The sequence below is a fragment of the Sus scrofa genome, chromosome 1 (genome assembly GCF_054392235.1).
Source record: "Sus scrofa isolate SSC_HxYL_T2T_F1_AM1 chromosome 1, Sscrofa_HxYL_maternal_Yorkshire_Landrace_v2.0, whole genome shotgun sequence".
Lineage (NCBI taxonomy): Eukaryota > Metazoa > Chordata > Mammalia > Artiodactyla > Suidae > Sus > Sus scrofa.
Genome location: NC_139383.1, coordinates 135782265 through 135796176, shown reverse-complemented (window position 1 = coordinate 135796176; position 13912 = coordinate 135782265). Strand labels below are relative to the sequence as shown.

At 42.6% G+C, this 13912-nt stretch overlaps 1 protein-coding gene across 9 annotated transcripts in view; it reads left to right on the top strand.

Moving 5' to 3' along the window:
* Positions 1–13912, top strand: part of SLC28A2 (solute carrier family 28 member 2) — a 68164-nt gene that overhangs the window by 43744 nt on the left and 10508 nt on the right. For all 9 annotated transcript variants that reach the window (XR_014812019.1, XR_014812018.1, XR_014812023.1 and 6 more), the window contains 12 exons: positions 1808–1899; positions 3749–3932; positions 5604–5745; positions 6838–6951; positions 7294–7371; positions 7820–7900; positions 9884–9964; positions 11183–11308; positions 11386–11516; positions 11920–12088; positions 12285–12482; positions 13065–13146. Coding sequence is in view for 6 of the 9 variants with exons in the window: in XM_084971170.1 (XP_084827296.1) it covers positions 1808–1899; positions 3749–3932; positions 5604–5745; positions 6838–6951; positions 7294–7371; positions 7820–7900; positions 9884–9964; positions 11183–11308; positions 11386–11516; positions 11920–12088; positions 12285–12482; positions 13065–13146 (1478 nt within the window). In the remaining 3 variants the exon portion in view is untranslated. The remainder of the gene's footprint in view (positions 1–1807; positions 1900–3748; positions 3933–5603; positions 5746–6837; positions 6952–7293; positions 7372–7819; positions 7901–9883; positions 9965–11182; positions 11309–11385; positions 11517–11919; positions 12089–12284; positions 12483–13064; positions 13147–13912) is intronic.

Below are 13912 nucleotides of genomic sequence, written 5' to 3'. Positions count from 1 at the left end.
TTTAAATCAACTTCCCCTACTGTATCAGTTTGGGTCCTAACAGGAAACATACGGCATACTTTAATTAGGATAATTAGAGGAGGATTTACTTACAGGAAGACGATTACAAAGATGTGTGCAAAATATTGCAGAATCACGAGAAATAATAGTTTAAGAACCTGAGGCTAGAAGCAGTGAACAGTCACTATTCCTAGGCCCAAAAGGACAAGATATAAAAGAACCCAGAAGGGGAGTCAGATAAAGAAAACCTCCTCAATATGCTGACCTCAGTCTTTTCACACACTCTAATCTCCTTCTGGGATCCCCTGTTAGAACCCCTAGGTAATCCAGAGGGTTATGGAAGTCCATTGATTTAGTCCACATGGATTAGATTCCCAGGGCATAGAGTGAGGTGAAGAGTAGATCTGGAGCAAACCAAAGACATCTGGCACACTTGAGAAGTCTAGGCTTGAAATGAAATTAATTCCTTAATGTACTTAGCCAGTGATGTTCCAAAGATAATGACCTCCTTTGGGTGCACTGACACTTTTAAGCAATCCTTTTCACTCACTACTTTCTCCGTTAAGCATGGAAAGATAGCAGAGTTATTGCAGTCCTAAGGTGTCCTTTTGAATTGATCCAGGCAGGTGTGATAAAGTGTTTTCTCCTTCCTCAGGTCACCTATATCTGATAGTATACACTACACAGCTAACACAGGGTTGGAATCCCTCAAGAAAGAAGAAATAAGAAGAAAAAGGCAGGCTATGCATAAAAAAAGAGGGCATGTGTTAGATTGGAGAGGCAGCAATGGAGAAAGAGCCATGGAAATCTTTGCCAATCCCCTGGGCATTTTGAGCTAGAGGTTGGCCTCAGCCCTGGCTAAGTTGGCCCTGGCCAACTGGGACCTTCTTGCTGGGCTCATCTTCTTTGGAGCTTCTTAGAATTTGGAAATTAACGCTTTTTGCTCATGTAACTGCAGTGTGATGAAGATATTTAGGAATGGCAGAGACAGGTGTGCTTGTGGTCCGGGTAAGATGCTGCATAAAATGATGGTTAAGAGCTCAGATTCTGAAGCCAGATTGCCTGAGTTTACATTCTGTCCATGCTACTTACAACTTTTACAATCTTAGGAAAGGTATTTTAGTCCTTTGTTTTCCAGTTTCTATATCTGTAAAATGAGAATGGTAAGAGTAAACACCTCAAGAGTTCTTATTAGGAGTCAATGAGTTACTGTATGTACACTTCTTAGAAAGAGCCTAAGTACATAGAATCCACTATGTACTAAATACATAGTTAAATTACAGTGAAATAATCCTACATGCTGGGCATCTTCTCTCAGGCTCTCCCACCCAAGAATTCTTGTGGGTGATAGAGCCTTCCTTCTGGTTTGTCAATACACATGTGATTGACTGTTCAGGGTTATGGGTTTGTGTGGTTTTTCGGGTGGAATGGTCAACGCTACCTCTCAAAGAATAGGCATTTTTTGAAGCTGGAAGCTAAGCAATCCTTTGTCCCTGGGGAACGAAGAAGGATTAGGTCCCAGGAGTCTCTCGCTGATGTGACCAGTGTTCACTTCTGTGGTAAGAGATTACTGGAGTTATTGCTAGTCCAGGCTGGGTAAGAGTGTGCTGACCTGATGCCCATTGGCCAGATTGACCTGGCCTCTTCGACCTTATTGGAACACTACTTAACTTCCTCTTTAAGAGAACACTACTTAACTTTTCTCTTTAAGAGAAAATTCTTCCTCAGGCCAGGCAGTTTAAGTTCTGGGAATTGATACAAATGGGATGGAATGATTTTTGTATGTTAACTTTTGGATTCTCATCAGGAAAAACCTACAGCCTTTCACCAGAGCAAGAAGTTTCTGCAAAACACATGCTGGTTTGTTCAAGAAGATCCTACTGAGTCTGCTGTGTGTGGGTAAGATATTGAGAATCCATGGAAGTGAGAGACACAATCATTTTAGAAATGTGACCTTGTGTCAAGATGACTACTAGATGCAAAGCAACTTTATCCACAAATTGATCTAAAGGCCTGTTTGCTGTGTAGATCTTAATTACTTATAGGTGAACTGTAATGTATAGAGTTGCACTTCCAGGAATAAGTAGAATCTGAGAATAAAGTATTTTTCAAAATGTACTATTTGATAGACTTAAATATTTCAGAGAATCTAGGCTTATTTCTTTTTTAGTGTCTTGGTGAGGGAGGGCATTGTTCTTATAGTCTATGAAAGAAGCTTGTGGTATATGTATAAGTAACATATATCAATATATATAAAATATAACATGTATCAATATATATCAATGTGGATATATATTTTGATATAGTAGGATCAATGATATGAAATATTTTTAAAATGTAGCAAACCTCTATTAAAAGTATACTGCAGTGAGATGGGATTTTGATGTCAACATTAGAGGCAGTTGGGATGGTGAAAACAAAAAGTATAATTTGCAGTGAGTCAAGGAGCCATGGAATGAGGGCCATATGGCTACCTAGTAGTAGCCTTGTTTACATGGCTTTACTAAAGAGGAAAGACTGAAATTACTGGGCCTGAAAGTTTTGAGAAAAGATCATTTTTTAAGAATATAATGGTCAGAGTTCCCGTTGTGGTGCCGTGGAAACGAATCCAACTAGGAGCCATGAGGTTGCAGGTTTGATCCCTGACCTTGCTCGGTGGGTTAAGGATCTGGTGTTGCCATGATCTGTAGTGTAAGTCGCAGACATGCCTCAGATCTGGTGTTGCTGTGACTCTGGCATAGGCTGCCAGCTACAGCTCCAATTAGACCCCTAGCCTGGGAACCTCCATATGCTGTGGGTGCTGCCCTAAAAAGGACAAAAGACAAAGATAAATAAATAAATAAATAGCAATAATAATAATAATAATAAAATTAAAAAAAAGTGGTGGATGCTGATCAAATCCACTCCAAGGGAGAGAAAGAGCATATCAGATAAAATAGAAGGCAATGAGATTTCATCAGGGATGAGTGAAAATATGCAGCATTTAAACTAAATTGGTCTCTCCTAGGGACGCCTCAAGAAAACAGTTTGCTGAAGTTCCCGTTGTGGCTCAGCAGGTGAAGAACCTGACTAGTATCTACAAGAAAGTGGTTCTATCCCTGGCCTTGCTCAGTGGGTTAAGAATCCAGTGTGGCTGTGAGCTGCCCTATAGGTTGCAGACACGGCTCAGATCCCAAGTTGCTGTGGCTGTGGCGTGGGCCAGCAGCTACAGCTCTGATTCAACCCCTAGCCTGGGAATTTCCATATGCCACAGCTGAGGCCCTAAAATAAAAAAAGAAAAGAAAAATAAAAGAGTTTTCCATTGATCCAGCTCAGTCTTACAATTAGGGCTGGGTGGTAAGGTTGCTGGAGGGTTTTTCTTGCCTTAAGTCCCAGACATTCTTTTTTTTTTTTTTTTTTTGTCTTTTGTCTTTTTGTTGTTGTTGTTGCTATTTCTTGGGCCGCTCCCACGGCATATGGAGGTTCCCAGGCTAGGGGTTGAATCGGAGCTGTAGCCACCAGCCTACGCCAGAGCCACAGCAACGTGGGATCCGAGCCGCGTCTGCAGCCTACACCACAGCTCACGGCAACGCCGGATCGTTAACCCACTGAGCAAGGGCAGGAACCGAACCCGCAACCTCATGGTTCCTAGTCGGATTCGTTAACCACTGTGCCACGACGGGAACTCCCCAGACATTCTTGAGTAGAGCTTTATTTGCTCCTGGGGGCTTTACCTTGCTGATCTTTTCTCTGAACTTTCTCCTTTTAGCTTATGCTGCCTACCTCCTGACAGCTTGCATCTTGAATTTTCAGAGGGCACTGGCCTTGTTTGTCCTCACCTGTTTGGTGCTTTTGGTTGTGGTTTACCGCATTCTGAAAAGGTTCTGTGGTAAAAAAATAACAAGATGTTTGAAGCCCCTTAAAAACTCCTGCCTGAAACTTTGGATGAAACGGTGAGTAGGATAATAATCTCAATATTCCTGGTCCCACCACTTGTCTTAAACCCCAGTTCACTACCTTTTTCCTCCTTTGACTGTTCCTGGGCTCTCAAACCCTCACCTATACTTTACAAAGCCAGGGCTCAGAGAGTAAACAGCAATGGGCCTCTGAGCACTGAATGTCAGTCCAGTTTCTTGCAGCCTCTTATCTCAACATCATGAGGCGGGAGGGGTTAAGTTTCAGAGAAGAGTTTCAGTCTGTTTATTGTCAGGGCTCATGTCAGAAATGAGAAAAACCATACTCCTCTTCAATGAAGTAATCAAGACAAAGAGGCTGATGGCTGCATTAAACTATCAAATTGATTTGTCGTCATGTGATTCTTTCTTAGATCCTGGATACTTTTTATGCTTTTCTCCTCTGGCTCTCCAGACTTCCTCCATCCACTGATATCTTATAATTCCTTAGAGTTTAAGGCGCAAACTTGCTTGTCCAGTGTATACTGAACTGGATGCTACAGCAACCAAGCTCATCTAACTCACCGTGGCATGCACATGTTCTTTAATCACATGCCTGGAGTGGGAGAATAACATTCAGAATCGATATGTCCTACTTTTCTGCCTTTTCTCCAATGAATGCACAGAAAATAGCTGTTAAGAATGTTTGCAACAGGAGTTCCCATTGTGGCTCAGCAGGTTACAAACCTGACTAGTATCATGAGGATGTGGTTTCGATCCCTGGCCTTGCTCAGTGGGTTGAGGATCCAGCACGGCTGTGAGCTGTGGTATGGGTTGTAGATGCAGCTCAGATCTCGTGTTACTGTGGCTGTGGCGTAGGCCGGCAGCTGCAGCTCTGATTTGACCCCTAACCTGGGAACTTCCATGTGCCACATGTGTGGCCCTAAAAAAATGTTTGCAACAGCAGTCATTTGTAGTAACACACCAGACTGCAGCCTAAATTTTGGATCATTGATTTATTTGACACTGGAGAGATAGAGCTAAAGGACTTTCTTTATTAGCAGGATTGATTCCAGATGGTTTAATTTAAGTGAGATGAGTTCACAGAGAGAACAGCTCCAAAATTCAGCGCTGACCTGTAATCTCTTCTGTTGCTGTTTTTGTTCCTGAGGCATTCCAATGAACTGTGTGCTCTTTTTGTTTTCTTTCCTTTTTATATGTGATTTCCCTTCTAATTCTTTTCCCTTCAACTGAAATGACTCTAACACTCAGTGTTAGAGCCGATCAATTTGTGTATTGATCAAGGATGTTTGTTATGTCAGGGGACCACGGGCCACAAATAGTTGGTTTGTGGCTTAGCCTTTGCTCTTGCCATTGGAGTGGTTGGAGATTGGGTGGAGATCCATGGGCGACTTTTCCTCCTTTTCAGTATTTTGGTTATGCATTAGAACAATCTTAAAGAATAAGTCTTTATATCATATGTTACTGGTGTGAACACTTGAGGAAAAGGAAATCATGAGATTTGTGTCCTCGGATTGGACTCTTTCTTTCGGCTTAATTGCATGAGTAAGAGAGTTGGGTGGGGAGAGGTGGCCCCTGGGAAACAACCAGATGAATGATTCTAAAGATATGTCTCTATGTCTAATGTGTTGAGTTGTTTCATTTACCCGTGCTGTGAATTTCTATTTTTTAAAGGTAAGGTTATTTATTTCTTATTTATTCACTCTCCAGGGTGTTTGCAGGAGCCTCCTTGGTTGGTCTTATCTTGTGGTTGGCTCTAGACACAGCTCAAAGGCCGGAGCAGCTGATCTCCTTTGCAGGAATTTGCATGTTCATCCTCATCCTCTTTGCCTGCTCCAAACACCACAGTGCAGTAAGTTTTGGGTATTCAGGGTGGTTAGTAATATGTAGCCAAGGACCATGTGTTTATTACATAGTACATGTGCCAAGTATTGATTACAAAGAACGTAGAACTAAGTTCTTAACAGTCTCTGGAATTTGCCCCTTTGACACTTTCACTCCTAAGTTTAAAGTTCTCAGAGGCTCTAGACCACTATTTTCAGACTGTAGATTGTGATCCATTAGCAAGACTTAATATCAATTTTGTGCACCTAGGCCAATATTAAAGAAAAAACAAACCAAAAAAAGGAGGAAAGAAAGAAAATAGAATACAATAGTCAGCTTGCATTATATATAGTAATATTAAAGTATTGGGTTATGATGCTTTTATATATATATATGTTTGTGTGTGTGTGTGTGTGTGTCTGTATGTGAGACATAGTTTTTTTTTCTTTTTAGGGCCAACCTGCAGCATATGGAGGTTCCCAGGCTAGGAGTCTAATCAGAGCTACAGCTGCTGGCCTACACCACAGCCACAGCAACGCAGGATCTGAGCCTCATCGTGCCCTACACCCCAGCTCATGGCAATGTGGGATCCTTAACTATTTTCACTGCACCACAATGGGAACTCCAATTTTTAAAAATCATATGGACATAAAAGTGCCTGCTGTGGTGCAGCATAAACAAATCTGACTAGTATCCATGAGGATTCAGGTTTGATCCCTGGCTTTGCTCACTGGGTCGGGAACCTGGCATTGCTGTGAGTTGTGGTGTAGGTTACAAACATGTTCAGCAGGTTCAGATCCTGCATTGCTGTGGCTGACATAGGTCAGCAGTTAAGCTCTGATTCAATCCCTAGCCTGGGAACTTCCATATGCTGCAGGTTCAGCCCTGAAAAGCAAAAACAAACAAACAAACAAACAAAAAACCAACCATGTGGACACATGTGACTCTTTATATATTACTGCCCTATTTCCCCCTGCCCCCTTATCCATCTTACCCCAGATTTACTCTTAAAATCCTAGATTGGGGCCAGAGTACATGTACCCATGTTTAAAACTCCAGCCAGATAATGAAAAAGTTGGGTTTGGAATTCACATTGGAATCATGTTCTTATTGGTCCCAGGTGTCCTGGAGGGCTGTGCTTTGGGGCTTGGGTCTTCAGTTTGTCTTTGGGATCTTGGTCATCAGAACTGATCCTGGATTCAATGCATTTCAGTGGCTGGGAGATCAGATTCAGGTATGATAAATTGAATATGAAGGCTCTGCTCTTTTTGAACTTTGGAGAAAAGAGACTGGGAGAAAGCATGAGGGAATCAGGGCTGTATCTTGTCAATGATGGTGGGGAGAGATCTGTGGGAAAAGATACAGTATTTAGGGGTTTAACTAACACATGAATAAAGAGAACTGATCTGCCGAGTTCTCTGTCATAATGAGTAGCTCATAGGACACAGCTCGCCCCCATGCTGTCAAAGGGAGACCAACCTCAGTAGCAGAAGTAGGTCCTAATCATACATGAGGCTGATCCTATCTTCCCTGCATCCTTCCTAACCTCACTCTTGTTCTCTCCTTTTTCTTTCAGATTTTCCTCCACTATACTGTGGCTGGCTCCAGTTTTGTGTTTGGGGATACACTCGTCAAGGATATCTTTGCTTTTCAGGTCATGTCTGTTTCATGAACAGGAATGAGGGTCATTGTGAGGGGAAGGGAAGGATAAAATCAGCAATGAAGATGTGTGTCCAAGAGGTCAGCCAGTCTGTACAACCTGACCCTAGGAAGAGGGTTTGATCCCATCACTATATGAAGCAACATCAATCTCTTCTCCTTTGATCATTGTCATACTGAAATTGGAATGAAATGGGGGAGGGAGAACAAGGCTCAAAAACATCTCTTGTGGCTTAGTACAGATGGCATAATAGATTTGCAATACATTTAAATTTATTCCTAAACTACCTTGTATTTAAATATCCACTAAGTATCTATACTGTATCAGCTGCACTTGGGATGCTAACTTAACTTAGAGGCCTGAAAACAAACAGTCCGATTATGGCATACATGAGCACATTCAGTGTAATATCTCACCATTCGCCCTTTCATTCTCATTATAGGCTTTACCAATCATCATTTTCTTTGGATGTGTGATGTCCATTCTTTACTACCTGGGCTTTGTGCAGTGGGTAGTTCAGAAGGTGAGTCATTCTCCCACATAGTGAGGAGGTGCGCCTTTATCTTGTGACCTGTCAAGATACATGAAGATGACATTTACTTTGGAAAAATGCTCCTGTGTTGGATCTAGAGCATTAGAACCAATGTGAAAAGACAAACTCAGGACCAGGCCCTGGGCAGGCTGAGTGGCAGAGCAGGGAGAGAAAAGGGGCTAGACTGCCATTTTGTGCTTTGTTTGTTTTCTTAATTAAATTATAGTTGATTTTTGGAGTTCCAAGAGGGAACGAATCTGACTAGGAACCATGAGGTTGCGGGTTCGATCCCTCATGGCCTCCCTGGGTGTGTTAAGGATCCAGTGTTGCTGTGAGCTGTGGTGTAGGTCACAGATGCGGCTCGGATCTTGCATTGCTGTGGCTGTGGTACAGGCCAGCAGCTATAGCTCCGATTTGACCCCTTGCCTGGGAACCTCCATGTGCCACAAGTGTGGCCCTAAAAAGCAAAAAAAAAAAAAAGTATAGTTGATTTACAATGTTGGGCCAATTTCTGCTGTACAGCAAAATGACTTGGTTTTAAATGTGTATATGTATATGCTTTTTTGCATTCTTTTCCATCATGGTATATCCCAGGAGATTGGATATCATTTTCTATGCTATACAGTAGGATCTTGTTTATATATATATATGTATATGTGTGTGCGTGTGTGTGTGTGTGTGGTTTTTTTTTGCTTTTTAGGGCTGTAGCTGAGGCATATGGAAGTTCCCAGGCTAGGGGTCAAATCAGAGCTGCAGCTGCTGGCCTACACCACAGCCACAGCAACACCAGATCTGAGCCACGTCTGCAGTCTACACCACAGCTCGTGGCAATGTCAGATCCTTAACCCACTGAGAGAGGCTAGGGGTCAAACCTGTGTCCTCATGGATACTATTGGGTTTGTAACCTACTGAGCCACTATAGGAACTCTTGTTTATCTTTTATAAATGTAATAGTTTGCATTGATCAACTAACCCTAAACTTCTAGTCCATCCCACTCCCTTCCCCCTTCCTCCTATTCCCCCTTAACAGCCACAAGTCTGTTCTCTATGTCTGTGAGTCTGTTTCTATTTGTAGATAGGTTCATTTATGCCATATTTTAAATTCCACATATAAGTGATATCACTTAGTATTTGTCTTTCTCTTTCTGACCTACTCACTATGAGAATCTCTAGTTGTATCTATGTTGCTGCAAATGGCATTATTTTGTTCTTTTTTGATGGCTGAGTAATATTCCATCATATATATATATACATATATACCACATCTTCTTAATCCATTCATCTGTCTTTGGACATTTAGGTTGCTTCCATGTCTTGGCTATTGTGAATGGTGCTGCTGTGAACATAGGGGTGCATGTATCTTTTTGTCTTTTTTTGTTGTTGTTGTTGTTGTTGTTGTTGTTGTTGTTGCTGTTGTTGTTGTTGCTATTTCTTGGGCCGCTCCCGCGGCATATGGAGGTTCCCAGGCTAGGGGTCGAATGGGAGCTGTAGCCACCAGCCTACGCCAGAGCCACAGCAACGCGGGATCCGAGCCGCGTCTGCAACCTACACCACAGCTCACGGCAACGCCGGATCGTTAACCCACTGAGCAAGGGCAGGGATCGAACCCGCAACCTCATGGTTCCTAGTGGGATTCGTTAACCACTGCGCCACGACGGGAACTCCCATGTATCTTTTTGAATTACAGTTTTGTGCAGATATATTCTCAGTGGTTGGATTACTGGATCATATGGTAATTCTAGTTCTAGTTTTCTGAGGAACCTCTCATACTGAGTTTTAATCTACTTTTTCTGGAAGCCAAGAATCCTGAATTCTGGTCCAGGTTCTGTTGGTAACTTGCTCTGTGGCCTTGGCCTTGTCACTTTGCTTTTCTAGGCCTTAGTTTCCTTACCAGTAAAATGGACGAGGGACTTTGCTGGATACTCTCCAAGATTCCTGCTGATGTTAATGCTTTGGGTGTTTATGTCCCTTTAGATTGCCTGGTTTTTGCAAATCACCTTGGGCACCACTGCCACAGAGACCCTGGCTGTGGCAGGGAACATCTTTGTGGGTATGGTAAGCACCCTGAGCCCGTATGATCCTTTTTTTCTTGGGGGACTGGAGAGTGTGGCAGAAAATAGGTTGAAAAACATATGCTTTCCTTCCGAAAAGTCAAATAAATGAAGACTGTGTGGCCAATCACTCTGACGAAAGAAAACTTGGAAGCTCAGCTCATTGTTTTTGCTTTCATACTTAATAATACTCATCCAGGTACACATCATGGGGCATCCTTAACCACAGATCGAACTTCTTACACAAGAATTGAGGGAAATGTCCTGGTCTAAATCTTATCCCCATTCAGGGCTGTGAAAGATGTCTCCTCCATTTTCTGGTTTCTCCCTGTGACCTTTGTTTCCTAGGGTCTCTAAGGAGACAATAGCTTGCCTTGCTTAGGGATAACCCCAAAGCCCACTTCCCCACAATATTTGTTTGATCCATTTGTCTGTATGGAGTAGGTACTCAGTATATGCTACTGACTGATTAGCTCAGTGTTAGTGCTGATGACCTGTTAGACAAAAAATTCATATTGAGGTCTTTCTCTCCTAAAGCCCTAAGCTTATTAACTGTATTTGAAATGTTCTCAGAGTACTTTTGTATACTTCTTCCATAGCATGCACATTTTGATGAAATTCTCCAAAATCAGTTTAGTTTCCTTTGCTTGACTGTGAAGTCCTAAGAGTAGAAACTTTGCCTTATTCAGAGAAATGTCCCTAGCATCTCATATGGCTTTAGGCACATAGTTGTCATTCATTAAATAATCATTATTACTTAGATCAATGGTAGGTATAGTTTATATAGCTGGGCCTTCATAATCTCATACCATTTTCACAAATTTACTTCTTTTAATTCAGCTATATTGGGCTTTAATCATCTATTTGTATTTTATTTAATGAGCACTTTTTAAAGCAATTAATATGTACTCAGTAGGTCCACTGTACTCCATAAAGTCATTCATTAAGTATACAGTTTTAGACACTGAGAAATAAAACCATTTCTCTTTTATAGCATTCTGAATTTTAAATAGGTGAGGCAAAAACATATCCATGAGAACAGTGTCAGCCAGGATATGATTAAGTGCCAGAGGGAGTGAGCCAGATGCTGGGAAGCCCAAGAGCAGAGTTCAGTGTTGGAAGGGCACCCGTATGGGAGGGATCTGTGCCCTGGGCCAGGGTGGCCACTCTGGGTGGGGGATCTGCACTGTTTTGAATCTGACTCTCTTCTCCTTGTTTAAAGACAGAAGCACCACTGCTCATCCGTCCATACCTGGGAGACATGACTCTCTCCGAGATCCATGCAGTGATGACTGGAGGGTTTGCAACCATTTCAGGCACTGTGTTGGGAGCCTTCATATCCTTTGGGGTAGGCATGGTCTGTTTGATTACTCCTGGGAGAGCCCAAGCCTGGGTAGACACTTATTCCTAAGTCTGGCCTTGCAGATTGACGCATCATCCTTGATTTCTGCCTCTGTGATGGCTGCACCTTCTGCTCTTGCTTTGTCAAAGCTGGTATATCCGGAAGTGGAGGAGTCCAAGTTCAAGAATAAGGAGGGGGTGAAATTGCCCCGAGGGTGAGTCCAATGAGGCATATACTTTGGGAGATGGTGTGGTCAGGTGCAGATTCAAGAGTGGTACTGTGGTGACAGAGGCTTCAAGTCTCCTGGAGAAGGAATAATATGATTTCATCTGCTCTTGTCTACCTCTGCCTCAAGCCACCCATGCTGATTTTTTCCTTTTGTTTAATCCTCCCCCCACCTCTCTCTTCTGCATGCCATTATCCTCTGTCCAATTTCATGGCAGTTAAATCTGATACTGCCGCAGTGTAATTTCCACCAAAAGGTTCACTGTGAACCCCTGTCACCTCTCAAACTGGTCTTGCACTTGTGCACTACTGGGACAGTGGGACGTCTCTTCTCTGAGGTGCTGAGATTACTTCAGACACCATTATTCTTTCCTTATGCCCAATAACCACAGGAAGGAGAAGAATGTTCTAGAAGCTGCCAGCAATGGAGCCACAGATGCCATAGGCCTTGCTGCTAATGTAGCAGCCAACCTGATTGCCTTTTTGGCTGTGTTGGCCTTCATCAATGCTGCCCTCTCCTGGCTAGGGGAACTGGTAGACATACAGGGACTCACTTTTCAGGTAAATGAGTCCATTTGTTGGGCTGTCCCTCTAGGGTGTGTTGAACTAGAACTGTGCATGTCCTACTGACCCAGAGGGAGCTAAGGGAGCATGGGTGGGAGAAGGGTGGAGGAGGCGGAGTCAAGGCTCCAGAGACGTCGTTGGCTCCTGGCCTGTTATTTGTTCTTTTCCTGGGATAGCTCTCTCCTTCATCCAGGTCATCTGCTCCTATATCCTAAGGCCCGTGGTTTTCATGATGGGTGTGGAGTGGGCAGACTGTCCAATGGTGGCTGAGATGGTGGGGATCAAGTTCTTCACAAATGAGTTTGTGGCCTATCAGCAACTGTCTCAATACAAGAGCAAACGTCTCTCTGGAGTGGAAGAGTGGATTGGAGGTGAAAAACAGTGGATTTCAGTAAGTGACAATCTAGAAAAGCATAAACAGTGTATGGACAGACAAAAAGTGTTACACGAAATTTGTCTCACACCCCCGATCCCTTTTCACAGTCCCAGGCCTGATCGCAAAGCCAGAGTAACAGTTGCTTAGTTGGTGCCCAAGCTGCCTTGAAGTCTGTGCCGGTCTTCCCCACACTCTGACCCAGTTTCTCTCTAGAATGTGATTATTGGGTCTTTACAGTGGGGTAGTCCAAGGAGGACACTGTGTGATGCTGTAAGGTCTCCTTCATTTACAAGTTTAAGTTGCTATAAAGTGAGCTCCTTTTTTCTCTCCCTCTATCTTTTCCCTCTCATTCCTCATTCCTAGGCCTTCTCCTAATTCATAGACTTCAACAAGAAGAGTGCTGGGTAAAGAGGCCCATGGTGGTTTCCATATCATTACCCCTGTAGTAACTCAGGGAGCTATTATTTTCTGAGCATCCTTTCTGGATTCCTTAGAGTAGTATGGACAGGATTGGGGGTTCTAAGTACTCTATCATGATTATACCACTGCACACATGGAACTGAGTTTATTTACTTATTTATTTTTCGTGTTCCCTAGGTGAGAGCTGAAGTCATTACAACATTTTCACTCTGTGGATTTGCCAATCTTAGTTCCATAGGCATCACACTTGGAGGCTTGAGTGAGTTAATTCATTTTCCCAATTACCCAATATGCCAGCCAGGTCCCAGCACTTATTAATGGGAAATTCTGGGGCTTCAGTACAAGTTGAGACCAGATAGAGAAGCTGATGTGAAATGGGCCTGTCAGATGGCGGTTAATTTGGAGTTAAGGCAATGTTGTCACCTGGCTGTGCACAGAACCCAGCCTGGATTTACAATTTCAACCTCTGTTTTTTTTCTTTTCAATTGGAGGCACCAAAGACAATTTTTATTTTTATTTTCCCATCAGGAATATTATAATGATATTATTTTTATTTTGCCAGCCAATGAACATAGTGCCTATATAAGTAAAGGTATTTTGTATTTTGTTTTTTATTCAGTAGTGAAGGTACTTTCTGAAACTATGCTACTCACCATTTGACTTTGCAGAAGTTGTTGCTGCATGAAGAATCAAAAGACAAATAAAAGCAATAGCATTAAGGCAGATAGAGAGAATGGTGTGAAGTGTTGGGTTAAAAGCTACAAGTCACAGGTGTGGGAGGAGAAGGAGTGAGTATTTGAAGCATACACAGATACATCTAGACTGCTGAAGATACTGCTGAATGGTAATGGTGGGAGGAAATAATATGAGGAAAGCAGAATTGTCCTGGAGGGCAAGGACAGAGAATACTAGTGAGATTCCAAGAATTTGGAATATCCAAGTTAGAAATAAAGTATGAGAAAAATATAGCTCAAAATGTCCATTTTTTATGGCACTCATATTCTGGGCTAGAATCATTAAGTTCA